The sequence below is a fragment of the Petaurus breviceps genome, unplaced genomic scaffold, assembly GCF_028583685.1.
Source record: "Petaurus breviceps papuanus isolate PSGF00001 unplaced genomic scaffold, PetGlider_PUasm1.0 172, whole genome shotgun sequence".
NCBI lineage: Eukaryota > Metazoa > Chordata > Mammalia > Diprotodontia > Petauridae > Petaurus > Petaurus breviceps.
The window spans coordinates 2509405-2531242 of NW_027185755.1; the positions used below are offsets into that span (position 1 = coordinate 2509405).

The 21838-nt window shown below is 48.0% G+C and overlaps 1 protein-coding gene across 2 annotated transcripts; it reads left to right on the plus strand.

Moving 5' to 3' along the window:
* Positions 1–6: 6 nt before the first annotated feature.
* PRKACA (protein kinase cAMP-activated catalytic subunit alpha) lies at positions 7–21167 on the plus strand. 2 transcript variants are annotated; one of them, XM_069082926.1, is made up of 10 exons: positions 7–347; positions 14242–14303; positions 14822–14953; positions 15525–15623; positions 16020–16102; positions 16340–16466; positions 16636–16731; positions 16903–17025; positions 18755–18919; positions 19316–21167. In XM_069082926.1, the coding sequence occupies exons 1-10, from the start codon at positions 320–322 to the stop codon at positions 19439–19441; spliced, it is 1041 nt and encodes a 346-aa protein (XP_068939027.1). In that variant the 5' UTR covers positions 7–319; the 3' UTR covers positions 19442–21167. The 2 variants fall into 2 exon arrangements, with proteins under 2 accessions (XP_068939027.1, XP_068939026.1); XM_069082925.1 differs by lacking the exon at positions 7–347 and adding an exon at positions 1447–1572.
* The last annotated feature ends 671 nt before the right edge of the window (positions 21168–21838 follow it).

The following is a 21838-nucleotide window of genomic DNA, read 5'->3' on the forward strand; positions in this document are numbered from 1 at the left end:
AAAAGCCTTTTTCCTCTCCAACGTCAGTTGGTTTTCTACACTAAAACTGGTTCTGGGATTTGAGTTGTCTGTGTGTGGGTTTTTTTAACTGAGAAATAACAGCTTCTTATTCAAGAACTATTTAAAATCTGCTTCCAGGCAGAGTGCCTTTAAGACGGGGGTGTGGTCTGTCAATTTACATTGACACAGTTTTGGAGCTTTGAATAGAGGATGCTAGAGTAATGTAGTAGGTTCACAGGTGGTGCTGTAACTGATCTTAGAAACATTCTAGTACTTGTGATTTCTTTTGTGAAGGACTGGAAGGCAGAAGTAAGTGGGAATGGGTGCAAGACTTTTTACAAGCATAGGTAAGCAACTTATGTAAATTCTTAAAACCTGCTAATAAAGGTGAGATGCCCCTTTTGCTATTGTTACAGCACTTTTCCATTTGCAAAATGTTTTACTTTAATCAGCCTACCCTCTGATAGGAAATATCCGAGCCAGGCCCCCTCTAAGAGGTCTCTACTCCCAGATTTCTTGCTCTTTTCATTTGACTGTTTCTAGTGATAGGATTCTGTCTTGCAGTTGTTAATTAGTTATCCCTTCCACGTTATCGATTCCTAAACTGTTTGGGGGAGGATAGCTCTTGGAAAGATATGTTAACATTGTCTACATGTGGCAGCTATTTCACCTCAAAGTCCTAGTCCCAGGCAAATTGCCTCGGAACTTTAGAGAATAGATACTCAGGTCAAGGACCTATCCAGCTGGGAAAGATCCAGATGAGCTCTGACCTGCAGTAGGGGCCCCTAGAGCTTGTCAGTTGGGCCCTGGCTACCCAAGACATGCAATAGTATGGCTCTTAATATGACGGGAAAGGGAGAGTTGAGGGGGCTGGTTTTCGGGATCCTCAGTTTCTCTGCCTAGGCCAGGCCTCTACAAGGACGGCCTCTATCCATTCTTTGGGGCCTGCAAGATTTCGCTTTGCCCCACCCCCTTCCAGGATTGACATCGAACATACCCGGGAGACCCAGTCCCAACCTTCTATAAATAAAACGCCACCGACCCCGCCACTACCAATCCAAAGGTTCGAAGGGTGGAGCCTGTGATGCTATCAAGGTCGTCTCCAATGATGGGAAACGGCCCGCCTAGCTGATGGTTTACGGGCCAATAGGCGGCGGGCGGGCCGCCTTTGGCGTCATTATGTCGGGGGCAAATGAGAGGGCGGGAGGATTGTGTCCAACCAATGAATGGCGGGCGCGGGGCCGTCAGTCAAGGTGTCGGGGGCCAATGGGTAGTGGGGTGCGGGGACCGTGGGGCGTCTCGAGCAGCCACAGATTTGGGTTGTGGTTCCCCTACCGAGCTCGAGGGAGACGCGGGAGCCGGGAGCTGGGAGCCGGCTGGGGGGTGGGGGGGAACGGGGCTACGGGAGCCAGCTGAGCCCGCGACCGCTGCCGCCGCCGCCCCCGCCGCCGCCGCCGGCGCCGCCGCCGCCGCCCGGGGCGGGGGGTGGGGGGGACCCGGCCGGAGCCGGAGCCAGCGCCGCGGAGATGGGGAACGCGGCCACCGCCAAGAAGGGCAGCGAGCTGGAGAGCGGTGAGTGTTCAGGCCCCGACCCAATCCCACCTCATCTGCCCCCGGCGCCCAATTCCTTTCGCGGGCACAAAGCCGAAACGAAACGGCCCCTGCCCTCTGGCAGCGTCCGTTCTACCGCGCCCCCCTCCCTCCGAGGCCACTGAGCCTCTCGGTACGACTCTTCGCACTCCCACCCCGGCCCTGAATGAGCTCCTGCTCTCCCCATCCGACTCTGAACTTTTCTGGGTCTCAGTTTTCTCATCTTTACAAAGATGAAATCGTACTACATTTATCAGGTTCCTTCCAGCAGCTCTGAAACGTATGACCTCCACCGCTCCCCCCCCTTCCGGTCATCCCCCCTGGTCCCTGCCCGCTCCCCCCCCCCCCTTCCCCCCCCCCCCCACTTTTCTCTGCTTTGTAAATTACGACCCCTTTTATTGTTATTGTCTTTTTCATTCCCCGTCTCTACCGAAAATACCGTGTGTGGTCCCTGCCTCTTCCCCCCTCCTTCTGGCCTCAACCCCCTCCCACCCCTCCTCCCCACCGCTGCCAAAGCCACGGCCAGCTGTCAACCCCAGAGCTGGGGCCCTGCCTCCTGGCCCACCCTTTTTCTTGCAAGGCCCCCAGAAGTTCGGCCAGATCTCCACCCTGCCCCTTCTCATAGTTTCTGGCACAGTCACCCAATGACCAGGAGTTCTTGGAGCCCCACCACACCCTTTTTTAAAAAGCATCCCCAAAGGTTGCCGTCTGTTAACCATCCTCCGAAGGGTCGTTTTGTTTTAAATGTTTTATTGATAATTTTTGATTTTCATCACAGTCATTTTAGCACATAGGTCCTCCTTGAACGCTATTTTTATAACAAAGAAAAACAGTTAAGCAAAAGCAACAGATACAGTGATTTCTTTGGCTACGAAAGCAACATTCTGACCCTTTAGTTCCCTGTCTCTGACAAGAGGAGGGAAGTGCATTTGATTATCTGTTCTACAGAACAGATTGGTTATTACACTTAAAAAGAGTTAGCTTCCTCTTAGTGTTCTTTTGATTTATATTCTTGTAGTTGTGTATATCGTTCTGGTTAAATTTATTTCATTATGCATCCATTAATGTAAACCCTATATTTCTCTTAATTTTTCATTTAGATCATGCATATATATGTACATATATATCAACTGCATAATATTCCATTACATTCATATTTCACAGTCGGTTCAGCCTTTCCCCAATCAGTGGTAACTGACTTTGATTCCTGGTCTTTGCAAGCACAAACAATGCCCCTGTGAATAGTTTTATATTGGACCTTTCTTTCTATCCTTGACCTCTCTTTGGGTTCCTTAGAGTGGGATGTATTGGTTGAAGACTGTGTACAGTTTAGTCATTTTTCTTAATCTTTCCAAATTGTTTTCTGGGATGGTTGGACTAATTGGTCCAAAGGATAGCACTACCAACTAAGCATTAGGGTATCTGACATTCCACAGACCTCCCAGCAATGACTTTCCATTTTTTGTCATCTTTGCCAACTTTCTAAATGTGAGAAAAAAACTAAGTGTTTTAATTTCATTTCTTTTATTAATGATTTGGGCTGTGTTTTTATTTGGTCATTTATAGTTTGCAGTGCTTTTGAAAACCATCCATATCCTTTAACACTTATCTACTATGTGATGCCAAGTACTTTTAAGGTTTTCAATATAATTACCCTCCATATCACTCTTATATTTTCATGTGGTATCCTCCTATCTTTGTCTCACCCTTTCCTTCCTCTCTTTCTAAACGTTTATATCCAGTTGTATTTCCCCAGAATACCCATAGCAGTGATCACACACATACACACACTTTCTCTAGTTATTAGAGCATTTGGTCAGGGAGAAGGTTGGAGTTCCCTGTCTCCAAGTTATTCAAACCTTCTCTATAGCTCCTTATCCATGTTTCTGTCATTTCCCATCTTTTCTGTCTCTTTCTTATTATCCTGCATACACCCTAGGCAAGCAGGCCTTGTTTGTGGGCCCTGGATCTTTCCCATTTCCTCCAAGGCCAGACTTTTTCCTTTCAGGGATTAATCATTGCCCCCATCCCCACCCCTATTCCCCTTAAGGGAGGTGTCTGAAGATTAGGAAGAGGGAGGTTAAGGTTTTTCCCCACTAGGCCCCATCTCTTGGAAGTTCCCTCTCTGCCCTACCACCACCACCACCCCCACCAGGATCTGAGCACCTCCAGATCCCTCAATAAACAGATATTTCATAACTGAGGCTCTGTCTTGCAATGGCCAGTAATTGGCTCCCTCAGTCTGCCAGATGCCCCTGACTTCTCTGTGTGTTTTCTCTTTGGCAGTTTCCCGTTAGCGACCAGTTTCTCATGATAGGTGTCTGGTCTGTAGTTCTGGAAAGGTGGGAGAATTGGTGCTCTTCCAGTTTTAGCAAGCAAGGGCTACTCCAGCTCAAACTGAACTAGGATAGCATAGCCCGAGGTTCTTCAGTAGGAAAGAAATGGTGAAGAGAAAAAGTGACTTTATGATTTTCTGGTTTACAAGCAGACTCAGTTTTCAGGGTCCAGTAGTTTACCCCCTGCTAAACCAGTATGACAGGGTAAAGAACTAGAGTCATCTATTCTACTAAAACTGGATAGAAACCTACTCCAACCCTAATCCTTTGCATCCCAGTCCCCCACACTTGGGCCCTCAGAGCAGGGAACTAGTTGTAAGTGTCCAACTCAGTAGTCTGAACTATGCTGGATATTCTCCATGCCCCACCCCTTCCCTCCAGGGCCCAGGCATAAAAACCAGGGAACCTTGTTCTCTGCCACTTCTTGGGATGTCCCACACCACAGAACTCAGGGAAGAAAGAGGTGACAGCAGCTTGGTCAGGGAATGCCATGCCAGGCACTGGGCAAAGAGTATTAAAGTGTGAGCATGGCCATAGGCTTGCTAGGAATGGAGCAGGTAGAGCCAGCCCTAGAATAGAAAAACAGCTGGAGTGAGAGCTCCATGCGGGCTCAGCCACCTCCAGAAGTGTGGAAGGCTGAGGAAGAGCCAGAAACTTGTGCTGCTTGCTTAGTTGGAAGAAATTACCTTTAAATAGAGCCCCCCCTGGAGCAGAAGATTGTGAGAGACACTTTGGGAGAGGGATGAAGGTAGATAGAAGATTGCCTGTTGGTGGTCATGAAGAACCAGAGGGAGCCCTTCCAGGGGCCCTGAGAAAGCACTTTCCTTGATCTACCCTCTCATATCTGACTAGGTAGAAGCCTGTTGCACTCTCTGGTCCAAGCTTTGCTTTGGGGCTGTAGTCATGCAGAGTTCATCTGAATTGTTTGGCCGTGGGGTAAAACCACTTGCTTTGTGACAGACCTCTGAATTCAACTGGATTAACAGTGACTTCTATCATCAGGAGACATACACAAGGATCCTTGTAAAAAGAGCAAGGCCATCCTGGTGGTAGGGCAGTATAGTAGAAAGAGCAGTGGGTTTAGAGTTAGAGGGCCTTAAAGAGCCAGAATCCTGGCTCTGCTACATTTTAGCTCTGTCACCTTAGGCAAGTCCAGTTCCTTCTCTAGATCTCAGTAATCTTCTGAATAAAATAAGGGGCTTGGACTAGATGAGTGTTAAGTTTCCTGCAAGATCTAAATCTTTTGATCCTAAATCAGTTCCCTTCTCTGGAGCTCAGTTTTTTAAATCCAATTAAGCAAGCATTTATTAAACACCTACTGTGTGTTAGGCAAGAGGAGTATGGTATAGCTGACCTCTCAGTCAGGATAATGGGTTGAAGCAGGGCCTCATTTTCCCCATCTGTGAAATGAATAGATTGGACCAGATGACCTTTGAGTCCTATGATCTTATAACAGTCTTCCTAAGGAGGACAAGCCCCTTGAATACTAGCACCCCAAAGAAAAAGAAAGTATACTTTGAGGATCCTGACCTCTGACATATTGGTTGTGTAACCTTGGATAAATCACTTAATTTCTCAGTGTCCCAGGAAACTTAAGACTATCAGTTTCAGTGCCTATTTACATTAATAAAATACCCTCAAGTCAGAAGTTCCCTATGTGAAATCACATATTTTTAAAATAGTGTTCCCAGACACATTTGAAAATACAGATTAAAAATGAAAGTCCCTGTCCTTGTGGCGCATATATTCTGTTCTAAAATTCACCTCTAAAATAGTAATAGCTCATATTTATATAGCACACAATCATTTAACAAATATTACTACATTTGATCTTCACAACAACTTTGGGAGGTAGGCGCTATTCTTGTCCCCATTTTACAGAGGAGGAAACTGAGGCTGAAAGAAGTTAAGACTTGCCCAAGGTCACACATCTAGTAAGTGTCTGAAGCAGAATTTGAACTCCTGTCTTCTTGACTCTAAGTCCAACAGTATCTACTGCTCCACTTAAATGGCCTGTATTTCTATCCCCAGTGCTTAGAACAGTACCTGGCATATTGTAAATAAGTAATAAATGCTTGTTGCCTAAATAAGGGGATTGGACTTAAGAAGTGTCAAAAATTAGCACTGACTGAACCAGACTGAAAAATACAGTAGACCATAGATAATGTTAGTATATGGTTTTCTATTTGGCCTGCAGGGATTCTTATGTAGTTTAGTGACCCCTTTTTCCCTTTGAGTTTGATATCACTGGACTAAATGATCTCAAAGGGCCCTTTCAACTCTAAATCCTGTCATCTGATGATTTGTTGCAAATCATTTTTGAAATTTATTTAGTGAAAGCACTGCAGCACTTTCTAATTCTCCAAGTTTGGCCCCACACAGCTATTCTCTTTATAGGCAGGGGAGTAGGTCCTGGACAGAGAGGAAGGTATGGATGCTTCAGAAGAGCCAGATTCAAGGACAGACTACAGTGTCAGAAGTTGTTTGGGGGGCAGGAGCTCAGATAAAATTCAGGAGAATAGACTCCCAATCTAGGGAGAAAGGGGCATAGAGAACCAGAAGGTGGGAAGCAAATGTTTTCCGATGGCGAGGGGGTGTTTCTCTTTGGGATGGGACTAGAAGGAATTTGTTGGTGATTATGAATTAAGTAAGACAGGAGTGGTGATGACCTGGGGTAGAGAAGAGAAGGTACGGAGGATTAGATTCGGGGAAAGAAAATCGAGTCTTGAACTTCACCGGGCACTCTGACCCAAACAACCACCTTTGAGGGCAGCTGTTGGCAGATATTCCCCTGCCCTAGAAAAGGCACAAAGCAGGCTGAGGGCTCGGGCACTGAGGCGGAGGAGGCCCAAAGCCCACAGGAACAGCCCTTTGGGTGTTTGCCCTCGGTGTGGGAAGGGAGCCCCGGGGACCAAGGACTGAAAGGTGGCGCTGGGCTCCCTGGAGCAGAGAGCTTGGGGCCGGCAGGGGCTTCCAGGCCAGGCTTGGCCACTGAATGGATACGTAAGGGAGAAGCAGTCCCGTAGCCCAGGCTCTCCATCTGCAGACCGAGAGGTGTCCGGATCCTAGGGCTTCTGAGGGCTCCCGCAGCAGGAGCTGGGAATCCCGGAGGGCATGCATTCCAGCACCTCCTCGAGGTTAGGAGCCGGGTGCCGCCCTACAGAAGCCCTAGAGGGTCAGCCTGCCCTTGGCTTTAGCGGTTGTATGGGTCCCTGGGCGGGTCCGCCGGAATTTCCACCTGTTGAGCCCAGTCTGCTTCCTACAGGGAGTCAGAGAGATTAATCCACCCCCTTCTTCGGGCTCCTGGGTTGATCTGCTCTTCCTCCCCCTCCCGCCCCTTGTTGGGCGGGGGTGGGGAAAAGCCCCCTGTGGAGCCCCGGATGAGGTTTGGCCCTTGGCAGCCACCATAGTGGGGGGCTGTCTTGTAAGAGAGAGAGAGTGATGGCTGCTGCAGGTGAGCCCCCCAGGACCCCTGTTGCCATAGTAACCTGTGGTCAAGCTATGCCAAGTCCCCTGCCCCTGGCAAGCACAGTTTGGGAGAGAAGTAAGTGGGTGGGTGGGCAAGTGACAGTTGTGGCAAAGCACAGAGCTTGGGGGTGCCATGGCCTTGTAAAGGATTCCTCCAGAAGGAGGGGTCACCCACCCCCTCCCACATTTCTGTCCTCTTTTTTTCTTCTCTCCCCCCATTAGGGCATGTGCTCTGCAAAGAGCCTGGGCCTGGGCTTGACTCCTGCCTGCCACTTAGAACTGGTGAGACCTCAGGCTTGGCATCTCTCTGGGCCTCAGTTGTCCTGTCTATAACACTAGTGAATTGGACCAGATGACCAATAAGGTCTCTGCAGCTCTAAAGTCTTATGACCTTGTCAACACTTCCCTTGGGGATAGACACACACACACGTGCTTCCCACAGGAGACACGTAAGGGTGGGGTGAACTGCCCAGGCAGGCTTTGTATGGAGCGACCATGTAATAGAAGCTCTGGGCCTGAGGTGAAGACCCCAGGGTTTGAATCCTGACTCTGCCATTTAACAGACATCAGACCTTGGGCAAGTCACATACCCCCTGACAATTTGTTCATCTGTAAAGTAGCATAGTAATGTTTGTACTTCCCACCCCATAGAGAGGTTTGGAGGAGAGAATTCTGTTTTCCTCAAAATGTGCTTTGGTTCCTTCTGAGTCTAAATCTGTGGTCCCAGTTTTGATTTTGGAGGTAGTGGGACTATTGTAACACATGACTTATGGTCACTGGTATGGTTGGCCCCTGGGTTTTGAAAATTGAATAGAAAGTTACCCCTGGCATTACTAGAGTGATGTTTGCTGCTCTGCTTCTGGGGTGGGTTTTAATTTTCTAGTATCAGGGTTCTGGGAGGGAGCTCCCAATCTCTTGAGTAAATTGATGTTCTAGAATTTTGTGACTAGAGCTTTCTCTTCTAAAAAAAGTCCCTGAGATTAGATTATGCCACCTGTTTTGGCTTTACTGTTTTGATCTCTGTTATGTATGAAAGGAGCAGTATTGAGGGGTTGTTGTTTTGTTTTGGTGAGGGGGGGGGTTAGTGCATTTTCCCCAAGTTTAAAATCAGATTGAATATGTTGTGTATAGCAGTTATCAGTGAAGAAAAATACTTGGAGTTAGGGGGCTCCTTATATGTGGAAAAACTGATCACCCTGTAGGACTCTAGCTTCTCTAGCAAGATGCTTTCCTCAAGAGCGGATGTTAGCTTTCCTCTTGTTATCCGGAGGTAGAGAAATGTATGCCAATGGTTTCTCAGTCATGTCTCTTTCCAAAGGCTGCAGAGTACTTGCAAATCCCAGGAAATACTAACTGCCTTGTTGTTGTTGTTGTTGTTATGATCTTCATTCCCTGATAGAAAGGCGGTTGGCAAAAGCTGCCCTATTGGGCTCCAGAGAATAGAACTTGGAACTGTGGGTACGAGGTACAGAGGCAGATTTCAGCTCTATAGAAGAAAAAAATTTCCTAACACTTAAAAGCTGTTCAGAAGTGAGCTGTCTTGAAGTGGTGAGCTCTTCATTACTTAAGGTCTTCAAACAAAGGCTAAACTCGATGTTGGTTAGGGTAACTTCCATCTCTGAGTCTGTGGTTCTTTTTCTAATTGAAGCTCTGCTGTCAGAGAGAGAAGCACCTTAGCACAAAATGAAGTGAGCAGTTAATCAGCTTTGAAGCCTTCTGTTTTAGGCCATGGCACAAGGTGAAGATAAATTCTAGCCCTTTCTTTTCTTCTACTCCAGCCTACAGGAGACTTGAGTAAGGTTTTGGTTTTAAGCTTGGTATGATTTGGGTAGGAGAGCAACTTCTCCATTAATGGAGGAACCATATGGGATTAATTTAAGGAAATACATTGTATGGATATCAAACCTCAGGTACCTAGACCCATCTTTCCTTTTCTCCTCAATCTTCTTATATCAGGTAAGGGAGACCTAGAAATGATTCTTCCCCCATGGGGACTCCCAGTAGCTCCTTCCTTGATATTAACCTCTTCAAGTCCTGACCCTGAAGTAAGGACCAGCAGGGGAAGCCTACCCACTGGGCATGTTCCCAGGAGCAATCCTGAACCCAGTGCTACCCATTAAGAATAAGACAGAGCATGCTCTGACTTCTTTGGAGCAGAAATATAGTCCGGTTTGGTTGGGTGGCCTGAGGAAGAAAGGGAACACTTAGGGCTATCTTGAACTCTTACAGAACCTCTTGAAGCCACCTTTGTGACCTTGGGCAAGTAATTTCTTCACTCTTTACCTCAGTTTCTTGTAAAATTAGGGAGTTGGACTAGATTTCTGAAGTCTCTTTCAGCTCTATAGCTCTTATGACTCCAAGAACATTTGAGAGACTCTGAGAGCAGGTACCTTTAAGTGCTTCCCTGGCAACTAGCTCCTCCTCCTCCTCCTCCATCCATCAGCTCTCTCTTTGCAGAAGGCTCTGGCTGACATTGTTGCTCTGGGGCTTCTTCATCATCTGCCTGTTCCCAGGCCTTCCCAGGAAGGGATCCCAGAAAGATCTCTAGGGATGAGGGGAGAGGGCACGGAGCCTGAGAGCACCTCAGAGATGACCTTCCAACTGTGGCTACAGCTCTTTCTCTGGGCCCACCTGGCTGTACGCTTTGTCAGCTACCTTCGCCATGCTCTCTGGGGACCCAAGCTGTAGCCAGCCACCCCAGCTCCTGACCTTCGTTGGCTCATAACTGCTGCTTGGCATCCACACCAGGGAATCAACCTTCAAAGAGACAGGAAGTAGAGGTTGGTGTAGGCCCACCTGGTCGGGTCCCTTTCCCCACCACTACCCCCCCCACTCCCTACCCCCAGCGTCTCACTTCATTTGCTCCACCCCTAGCCTAATTCTGGGACAATGGGTGGGATCTGGAGAGACCCAAAGCTACCTCAGTGATCTATTTAAAGCTCTAAGCTATGTGGCATCACTTTGGCGGCGCCTCCTTGGAGCTATTGAGAATTCATATTTTCCCCAATGAGGAGGAGCTCTGCTTCACATTTTCCCCCCAAAGGAGGCCCTGTTTCTCCAAGAGCTAGTACTACATGCTGGAACTCCCACCCCCCACCACTCCCAGGACACGAGCAAAGGGGCAGCAGAAACAATGCCCAGCCAAGCTTTCAGATGTTCTGTTCCCAGTTATTCTCCTTGGGGGGAGCTGGAAGGAGGGATTGGAGGGGGCTGCTACTTTCCTTGTAGAGTGAGCTAGTCTGAGAAGGAGGGACTTCAGCACATTCCCATTGACTTCCTGGCATCCTCAGATTGGGGAGTGGGATGGTTGAATGAGGAGAAGGGTGAGAAGCAGCTAGAAGGGACAGAATCTTCTAGAATCTTGGTTTCAGCAGGCTATGTTACATCCTGAAGCCTGAAAGTCCCAATGGCAAAAGAATCTATTCTGGGGAAATGGGTGGCTGGTTTAGGAAGATTAGTAGGCTTGCTCAGCAGTACCATGTTGTTCCTCCACATCGTCAGCAGGAGGCTGAATGACTTCTGGCTCCTGACATCACACCTATGAGGGCTTTGCCTTTGTGCCTTGGTGGAGTGGGTCTCAGACCTGGTAGGGAGATAGGTAGCTGGGCCTAGGGCTCACCTTCTTTCCTTTCTGGAAACAGTTCTTGCCTCCCTTCTGATTGGAGGAGGGTAGGAGAGGCCCTTTAGCTGTGACTCCTCAGCTCCCCAGTTACTTTCCAAGTAAGCTCAACCCCATCATTTTATAGACAGGGAAACTAAGGCCCAAAGTTTGGCAGGATGGATGCCAGAATCACCAAAGTAGGAAGTGCCTAACCCAGACAAGAAGCCTGAGCTCCTGAAACCGAGGTCAGGATGTTTCTAAACTGTCGTCTGTCTCCATCCTGATTGCAGGCATCTTCCACCCTCATCCAATACCTATTTCTTGCCACCTTCAGACATGCTCCAAAGTGGGCCCTCCCTATTTGGGTAAAGATAGAAGTGCTAGGTCTCCCATGCTGTGTGAATAAGAGATTCCTGGGCCCGTGGAACCAGGTTTGTACAGTAAGTGGAAAGGTCTTATGACAGGGTTTAAGTGTCCCTGGAAAAATGACTTAATTCTGCTGAGCCTTGGTTCCTCATCTGACAGAACAAGGTCCTTACAGTAGCTGCTTCACAGATCTGTTGTGAAGCTAGCACTTTGTGAACCTTAGAGTGTCAGAGAAATGTAAGCTGTTATAAGAGGCGGGCTGATTAATGGGAAGAGCAGGAGGCCTCATTTAAGGTCCTAGCCCGGTGACCCTGGCATAATCACTTAATTTAATTCACAAAGCAGGTAGTAAGCCCCTACAGTGTTTCAAGAGTCCAAGTAAAATCCTTGGCCTGAGACAATTCACAGCAGATAGAGGACCAGCCTCTGACTCTTAACTATGTGACAATGGGCTAGTGCCTTAGGGCCCTAGGCAGTTCTCTTAAAACTGTTAAGGTACAGATAAATTGGATCTTCACGACTTTCCCTACCCAGATGAAATCACAGATTTAGATTAAAAAAAAAAAAAACCCTGCTCACAAATACCAAAAGAAAGCAGGCCCTGCCCTTAAGGGGCTTACTCTCTATTGAAGGGGATGTAGTATTTACATAAATGAGTATAGCCTAGAGGACTGAGGGAAGAGAGAGCACTAGAGTGGGGATGGGGGATCAGGAGAAGCTGCTGGGACGAAGTAGCCTGGAAGGAAGGCAAGGATTCTGAGAGGTGGAGAGGAGGAAAGGACTGTGGACTGTACTATCCAGACTAGGTTTGACTAGAACCTTGACTGTGGAGGGGCCTGAAAGTCTCTGAGCCTCAGTTCTCCATATATAAAAAGGAGGTAATAGTACTGGTACTGCCACTCCATAGGGATGTTGCCAAGAAGCTCTAGAGCACTCCAGCAGCGTCAGCCGCTATTATTAGAAAGAGGTGATGATGGCATTGAGATGCTTCTAGAGGAGGCCGGCCTGAGGTCCCTGGGAGGGGTCAAGGGGAAGATCTGCAAGTGTATCGAAAGGTTCATATAGAGGCAGGCTTGGGGGCCTAGGCTGCTGAGCAGGTTTGAGGCCCCTTTCCATGGCAGAGACCTTCTCCACCCTAGGTACCAGTGCTCTCAAGAGAAAAGGACCAAAGCAAGCAGCCAAAATCCCAGGGCTATAAATACCTCAGCCCACATTGGTGTCCATGGAATGTAGGTCACAGCTGGGGGGGAGGGGGGAAGTGGAACCCTGGCCTGTAGCTCAGATCCTTATCCCCTCCCCCTAGAGAAAGCCCCCCATCCCTGGCCATTTGGTGATGGTGCCAGAGTATACTCTTTAGTTGTGAGAGTTAGGAAACACAGACCAGAAATCAGGTTTTCTCTACTTGGCCACATCCTAGAAGGTAATAGGCCCGATGCTGAGGGGTGGGGGTCGAGGTGGGGAGGAAGGGTGTTGGAAGGTTGGAACCCTGGGGAAAGAGCCTAGCATGTAGCCTAGATGGGTTCAGTTGGGTTGGAGCCTACCCAGGAGCCTACCTCAAGTGGATCAGGCTCAGCCCTACAGTAACAACAAAATATCAAGTGCCTACTGTATACAAAGTCTTATCATACTCTTAAGTGCTGGGAGTGATTTAAAAAAAGTTTGGGTAAGGCAGACCCTACCCATATGAACCTTGCAGTCAAATGGGGACTAAAAACAGCACAGATAACTCTACCACTAATACATAAGAAATGCATTAGAGCAATCCAAAACAAAGTTCTTCGTGAGCCCCAAGGCGATGGGGGTCTCTCACCTGGCAGGAACTAGAAGTACCCTTAGGGGATACGACTTTTGAGTTGTTCTTTAAAGGATGGATTTGAATCCACCAGATGCCTGGAAGGAGGATATAGAGGATATATGCCTGAGCAGAGATTCTGTCTGATATGTATACACAGGCTACAGAAACTCTCTGGCTTGACTAAAGTATAGAGGGCCTGTAGATAGGCCTGCTAGGGCCTAGATTGCTATGGAGGAAGCCTTGAGCTTAGGAGACAGCAAGGAACCAGTAAGGGGTTCTGAGCAGAGGACTGACATGACCAGCTCTATAACCAAGTCCAGTCCATAACCAAGATGATTTTGGCAGATATACAAAGAATGGAATGGAGGCAGGAAGGCCTGTTAAGAAGCTGTTACAATAGCCCAGGGAGGGGGTATTTAGAGCCTGGGTGAGGGTAGCCTCAGTGTGAGGAAAGAGGAAGCAAAGAAGGATCAGAGAGGATGGGGAAGTAGAGTCTATAGGGTCCAATGACTGACTATACATGAGAAATGAAGGAGGAAGAGGAGTTAAGGATAACCTCAGGATTTTGAACAACTATATAATGAATAATGCATTATCAATAACAGTATATAGTAATGCTTAATATTATTAATAATAGTAATCTGTGGCATCACCCTCATCCAGTCTTATGTTCGAAACCTTTGGGTTATCCCTAACTAACTCTTCCTCACCAACATACACACCCACTCTGCAGGTGTTGGCACAGAGGGTCAGAACCCAGTGTTACCTTTCTTCATCCCTTTCCCCACCTTCCCGGAGGCCCAGTGTCCCTTCAAAGCTGTAACATCCTCAGTGTTGTTAAGATGATCAAATGAGAGAATGTATGTGAAATAAGCTCTGTGAGAGCAGTTGTTGTTTTCTGCCTCTGCCTGGATCCTCAGTAACTGACACAGGGCCTTGTATGTTAGAGGTCTTTAGTCAGCTCTTGGTGACTTGTTGCATTTCTTTGCCAGCATCTTAGGGGCTCTTCTCAGAGTCTCTTTGAGCCCCTCTGCTCCCTTCTCTGTTTCATGAAGCATCTAATTTGTGCTCTCCCTACCTTTCAGTGAAAGAGTTTCTAGCTAAAGCCAAAGAAGAATTCCTCAAGAAATGGGAAAGTCCACCTCAGGTACCTCAAGTTTTGGACCTGGGCCAGGGGGAGGCAGGTGCTGGGGGCACTGGGGCCTGCCTTCCCAAAGCGTTACAAGGGGCCCTATATCCATCCAACCCCAAAGCCTCCATACAGGTGCTTTTATTGGCCGCCATGCTTATCACCCCGAGGAGATTTCTGTCTCTGTCTTCCCCACCATCCTTTCCCTTCCCCCTGCCCCCTGCCCCCTGCCCCATCTCTGAGCCCTAGGGTTCATCCCAGCCCTAGCTGCTCCCTCAGCAGCTTCCAGGAGCTCCTAGGCCCCATGCCAAGGCTATACCCACCCCCTACCATAAGCCACAGCAATATATTTTTACTTGCCATCTTCCCAGCCCCCTTCCTTTGGTCCTGGTCAGGCCCCCTCTTGTGATATGAAAAGAGATTCCTCAGCCCTGACACTTGCCCACCCCAAACTGAATAGGGGAAGAAGAAAAGAGGCAGCAGTGGGTGCCTCTGGAGGCTAAAGGAGAGACAGACTTTCCATTCTTTTTATTCAGCAAGGTGCAGTCCAGCTGGATCAGTTTGACAGAATCAAGACTCTAGGCACTGGTTCCTTTGGTCGAGTGATACTTGTGAAGCACAAGGAATCTGGGAACTACTTTGCCATGAAAGTCCTTGATAAACAGAAGGTGAGCATTGCCCTCCAAATCTCTACCACTTTAGTGCCATATACTTCATGGACCCATTCTGCACATAAATGCACACTGTCACTGATGCTCCCTTTCTGCCTCTCTCTCTCTCTCTCTCTCACTTGTTTCTCTGTCTCTTCCTTACCCCTAGGGATATGGGGAAAGAGCTACTCTTGGCCCAGATTCCTGGCATCTCCCAAGTGATGAGCTAAGAAGAAAACTGGGAGACAGGCCTTGGATCTGGAGGGAGGGAGGGAAGGAGGGTAGGGGGGAGGGGAGTAGAGAATGTGCCTAAATGGACCAGGAAAACAGGTGTGGAAGGGCAACTTGGTGTAATGGAAAAATCTTTGCAGTCAGTGGGGCCCAGGGCCCTGACCTTCCCTGGGTTACATTGGGCAAATCATGTATCTTTTCTGAACCTCCATTTCCTCATGTCTAAAACTGAAGGAAGTGGACGTGATCCCCCCCATGCTTTTCCCCTCTAAATCCAGGGATCGACCCCATCTGGAAGCTGACTCATCTCCTTTCCCTTTAACTTCCTTCATCTCATTTCCCCATTCCCCCTCCACAGGTGGTGAAGCTGAAACAGATCGAGCACACTATGAATGAGAAGCGCATCCTGCAGGCCATCAACTTCCCATTCCTTGTCCGACTGGAATATTCCTTCAAGGTATCCCAGACCGCTCTGGCCTTGGCCAGCCAGAGAGCAAGGGTGCTAGCAGTGGGGAGGTCAGCCCCTCCTCGGACAGTAAGATAATGCTTCATGTTATACCTTTGCAATCAGTATGAATTGGGCCGATTGGTATCCAGCTGAATTCACCAGAAGTTTTCTCTGAAAGCCTGTTCTTTGGGGCCACATGTGAACATTTAACATCATTCATGGCACTGCTGGTGGGGCGGGGTGGGGCACAAAGTGGGAGGAAGTAGCATGTTGAAAAATAGGCAGGAGAAGCTAGGGCTGAGCTTGGCCTCCCAGACTTGCAGGAGGAAGGAGATGACCAGGCTTCTTGTGGAGGTGGAGGCAGTGCTATGGATTAGGATGGAAAAGGATGTCTTTTCTTCATAGGACAACACAAACCTGTACATGGTGATGGAGTATGTCCCAGGTGGGGAAATGTTCTCCCACCTCCGGCGGATCGGAAGGTTCAGGTGAGCAGCTTCCAAAGGCACCTCCCAGACCAGCACACAGCATCCTGGAGCCAGGGAGTGGACTTTCTGGTCCAGGGCATGCAGACATCTCATAGGCTGTAGGGAAGGGCTTCTGGAGCTGTATTGGTTGGAGAATGGCCTGGGTTTGGGGAGATAGGCTAGTAAGTTTATAAGCTTTCCCCTCCCCATGAGCCTTCAATCACTCATCCTTCCTTTCTTTCCCCTTCCTTCCACCAGTGAGCCCCATGCTCGCTTCTATGCAGCTCAGATTGTCCTGACCTTTGAATACCTTCACTCACTGGACCTGATTTACCGAGACCTGAAGCCTGAGAACCTTCTCATTGACCAACAGGGCTATATCCAGGTACTCCCCAGGACAAAGATGGCGAATCACTGCATAGTAGGATGCCAGGGATTTACACGTGTGCGTGCACACACACATGCACATGCACACTCTTGCTGTCTTCTCTTGCTTGCCCTTTCCTGTGCTTTCTTAGCCAGGGTGTAACTACATATACTTCTTATGGCCATAGGTGACAGATTTTGGTTTTGCCAAGCGTGTAAAAGGCCGAACCTGGACCTTATGTGGGACTCCCGAGTACCTGGCTCCTGAGATCATCCTTAGCAAGGTGAGCTCCTCTGAAACAGTTGACTTCCCCTTCTTTCATAGGCCCAGTATGGGGCTTGTCTTTTGCTCCCTCTGTCCTCACCCTAACCAAAGCCCTTTTCTCCTGACCCCTTTTCCCTCCAATTCCCTGATTTTTTTCTCCTCCATCCTGACCTTTGCTTTTTTTCTCCAGGGCTATAACAAAGCTGTGGACTGGTGGGCCCTAGGTGTCCTGATCTATGAGATGGCAGCAGGTTACCCCCCCTTCTTTGCTGACCAGCCTATCCAGATATATGAAAAGATTGTCTCTGGGAAGGTGAGGCCTCAGGGTGTGGGCTGACAGCTTAAAGTATTATTTTTTTTAGACCTTTTGGGGTCTCAGGAAAGATATTCCTGTGGACTACCTAGCCTTCCTATCACATAGAGTAACTCAGTAAGGTGATGCTTTGTCCTGCTTAAATATTGTAGGATGGTTATTGAGTCATCAAAGGGTAATCTATTGAATGCCAGGTAGAGAATTCTTATTAATCAAAAAGGTAGCCAAGAGGCATTTACAGGTTTCTGCAATGTCTACGACTCTTCACTAAGCCCTGTGAAGGAACAACGATGAATAAGGCTCATGGCATAGTTGGGGAGTCAACATCCATGCACTGTCAGTCCAGCTCTTTTTGACTGATCATAGTTCAGTAAAACAGTATGAGAGGCATCATTAGGTAACATGCACCAAGTGATTGTGTGGCAAATAAAGACTAGAGAAAGACTACCACATTGTACCAGAGCCAGAAGATTCAAGTTTGAATCCTTGTTCTACCATTTACTGATTACACCTCAAGCTGAACGTGGGAAAAATGGAATTTTTTGCTTTCCACTCCACCAAAAAAAGAAACCAAACCATCCTTCCCTCTTTCACAGTTCTTTCTCAATGGGGGTTAGGGGTGGAGAGAGAAAGAGAATTTGGAGCTGAAAATAAACATTAAAAAACAAAACCAGTTTTTCCATTTCTATTGATGGCAGCCTCATTCTTCTAATCACCCTGGTTCAAAATCTTGGAGTCATTACTGACTTATGTCTCCCCCAAAGCCCTCCCATTATCTATATCTAATCAGTTACCAAGCCTCCTCAGTCTTCCCTTGGCCTTGTCTCTCACTCACATCAATCCAATCCCCCTTTACATAGTCAGATAGCCTCTGCACTCATTCAGGTTATTGCTTCCTGATTGATCTCCTGCCTCCAGCCCTGTCTTTCCAGACAAGCCAAATTGATTTTCCTTAAATACAGATCTGATCATATCTCCCCCCACTCAGAAACTTTGAATGGCTCCCCTATTTGCCTCCTAATCAGAGACAAACTCCCTCGGCCTGGCATTTAAAACCATTCAGAATTTGCACCCCACTTACCTTTCCAGTCTTCTTTCATTTTACTCCCCTTAACACACACTCTGCTGAAACTCTGACTCTGCCTTTGCATAGCCTGGACCCCATGTCTAGAATGAACTGGCTCCTTACCTCATCTCCTAAAATCCTTACTGAACCCCTGCTGCAGGAGGTGGGCTCTGATTCCTTCCCAGTTAATAACACTTTCCTTTTTGAAATTGTTTTTATTACTATGTATAAACTTGGTAGTCATTATTTCAACAGTGTATCCCCTAAGTAGCATCCTCATCATTAACAAGTATTTATTGATACTTCTCTATGCACTGTGCTCTGTGCTGAGCCCTGTGGACATAAAGAAAGGCCCCAACCTCCAGGATCACCCCTTCCAAAGGATACAAATTATTTAAGGGCAGAAACTCAGCCATTTGTTTTTAGATTCCCCAGGGCCTCGCACAGTGCCTAGTATATATAAGGAACTTTAATCAATAGATTTTATTTAATAAATGTGGGGAAGATTGAAATAATGGGACTTGATGGATGGGTAGGATTTGGATATGCACAGCGAAGGAAGTGATCAGACCAGAAACACCACTATGATCTGAGGCCTTGGACCCCTCTGGAGAGAGGACCCAGTGTCTTTGTGTTGTTGGCACTCCTTCCTCATCCTTCCAGGTTCGATTCCCTTCTCACTTCAGCTCAGACTTAAAGGACCTGCTTCGGAATCTGCTCCAAGTGGACCTCACCAAGCGCTACGGGAACCTCAAGAATGGTGTCAATGACATCAAGAACCACAAATGGTTCGCCACCACCGACTGGATCGCCATCTACCAGAGGAAGGTGGGGTCCCTCAATTGGACCTGGGAAGAGGCTGGGGGGGGAGGGGTCAGGAGGGTCTGATATCTGATAGTAAGACTTCAATGCCTAGTTCTGTCACTCACCTCTGGAGCCATTTCTCGGCCATTTGACTTGAGTCCAAGTTGTACAGAGCAAATCCTTTTATTAAGGGGTTTTGTTCTAAGAAGTTTGGATTCAGTCAAAGGACCACACTTGAGGATCTAGAGGGATCCCCCTCTAAGAGCTATAGGTGGCGTCAAGGCCAAAGGTTCCCTACCCCTACATCTAGGTCATTGACCAAATGGATTCCTTTTTGGGGTTTTAGTTTCTTCCTGTGTGAAATGGAAATAGAGGGTGGCCGGGCCCCTTCACCTCTAAGATCCTCTCACTCCTCGACAGGTGGAAGCTCCCTTTATACCAAAGTGCAAAGGCCCAGGTGACACAAGTAATTTTGATGATTATGAGGAGGAGGAGCTCCGGATCTCCGTCAACGAGAAGTGTGTCAAGGAGTTTGCTGAGTTCTAATGGTGTCCCTGGGTCCTGGTGGTTTTCTTTTGGGGTGGGGGGTGGGAGGGGTGGATTGAACAGCCTGAGGGCCCCAGAGTTCCTTGCATATTAATTTTTCCCTAGGGAGATTGGAAAACAAAGATGTTTGCAGGGTGGGGAAAGGGAGATTCAAATATCAGATGGCCCCCCCTCCCCTTCTCTCCCATCCCTAACCCCCACTGGCTTTTTCCTCACTGTCTCACTCCAGCTGGTAGACCCCATGGCTGGGTTCCCTCTGCTCTTTGCCTAACTCCATGCAAGTTATATATCAGTTTTTCAGCCCAAACAGACATGAACTTTCCCCTTTTAACACCACCAGAGATCCAGTTTCTTTCTACTCCAGCCCCCCACCCAGAGTGGGATAATAGCACCTAGAGCCAGGCTTTTGTTTTTATAGCTCCTTATTGATCCCCCTGGTGCTGGGAAGTTGGGGCAGGGGAGCCAGGGGATCCCAAGTTGGAAAACCTCCAATTCCCAAGACTACCACAATTGCCCATTATATGTCCTTTTCCTGGCCTCTCCCTGGAACTTCAGAACCTCATCTAGGGGTGAAAGGACAGACAAACCAGTTCCCCACAAGTAGAGATCCTGCCTGGAAAGATGTTTTAGTAAAATTTTCGTGGCTCCTTTATATTTAAATTTTTTTAAATATTATTTAAGTTATATTTGCCTTCTGTCCTAACTCCTTCCCACCTTCCCTAGCTGTCCCAAATACATTTTAGTGTGTCTGGATCTGCCTGGGTCAAAGGCTATGGAGCTTTTAACCTCTAGGATCTTAGCTAATGGTTTTGAGCTGGGTCTGTGACTTGGGGATGGGGATTTTTTGCTGCTGATCTCAACCAAGGAGTTGTGGGAACAATTGTGAGATCCCCTTGAGGGGTATCCTGCCAAGTTTGAAAGAGCCCTGATCTCTTTCAGCACCCCCCCCCTCCCAGTGATCTCCTTTCCTCATGATCAGCTCTCTTAACCCCCACATCTTCCTTACTCCCCAGTTTTACTTAGAGGGATATTAGGGTACCAGAAAAAGAAACAATTCCCAACCCACCCATGCAGCCTGGCTTGTGATCCCTGCTAAAGAGGCCTCCCAGATATCCCTGGGGCACACCTCCTTCTTTTTAACCATTCTTACCTATAGAATTTTAATACACAGCCACTAACTTCCCATTGTATCTGGGAGTGTCACTCCCTAAAAGCAAGTTGGAGGATGTAGCCCACCCTGGGAGGGGAAAGGGAGGGAGGGGGGAAACTGGGAGAAAGGAAACAGGAAGTGCCACAGCTTCAAGGTAGAGAGCTTCCTTTTGCCATGGGAATGCCAATTTTTATTCACCTGATAGCCTCACCACCATCCCCCATCCCTAGAAGCACCCTCCATGTCTGACAGCTACCTATCACTCCTCCCACTGACCCCATGTGAGGCATCTGAATTATTATAATTCCGCCCCCCCTTCTCTCTAGTAAGTAGCTGGGGGGTAGAGTAGCCCACTTCTCTTCCCCCCCCTTCTCTTTTTTTGTCCCTCTCTCAATTTTCCCCCATCCCTGAAGGAGTTCATAGGCCTGGGGTAGGGGTGGGGGTGGGGTACCTGGGAGTTTAAACCTGTGTGATTCGAAGAAATTTGTTTCACGGAAATGACTTCCTCTTTAACGGTGTGCTTTGTTGTAAACATATTTGAAAACTATTACCAATAAAGTTTTGTTTAAAAAAAAATCTGTCATTTCTGACCCCCTCCCCACTTGCATACCCTCTGGCACCCCAGAAACAGAGTGAAGGAAAAACTGCCTTGGAATTCCAAGTCAATGTGGGGACATAGAATGGGCCTGATTGGCCCTAGTTCTTTCCTGGGGATAGGGCCTCTCTGTGCTGCAAGGTGGTTTTGCCTTGAATATCCTTCACTGAGCAGAAAACTTGGGGGGGAATGACCTTTAAAACCTGCTCCCGGTGTGGTTTCTCCCCCCAGTGGAAGAAGCAAGCTTAAGCCTCTCCGAATAGTCTGTTGAGGCCAGAACTAGATCTTAGCTTCTCCAGATAGAAGGGGCTTAAAGAGCTTCTATAATCCAACCCCTTCTTTTGGACCAGCCAGCAAACAAGGTCTCTAGAGCAGAAATGACTTGCCCAAGGTCTTCGAGTGAGAGGGGCAGAGCTGGAAGTCCTAATTCGGCGTTTTTTCCATGACAAGACGCTACTTCTAAATCCAACCTCCCTTTATGGGGGCATGGGGGGGGGGGGGACGTGAGGAGGAGACAGCCCCCAAAGGTGACATGCCAAAGGGCACACACCCAGCTAGTACGTGGCAGAGCGGGGACGCGAACCCGGGGGGTCCCTCTGAGTGCACGTCCTGAGCTCTAAGCGCTACGCCACGCCACCGCCTCCCTCGCTCC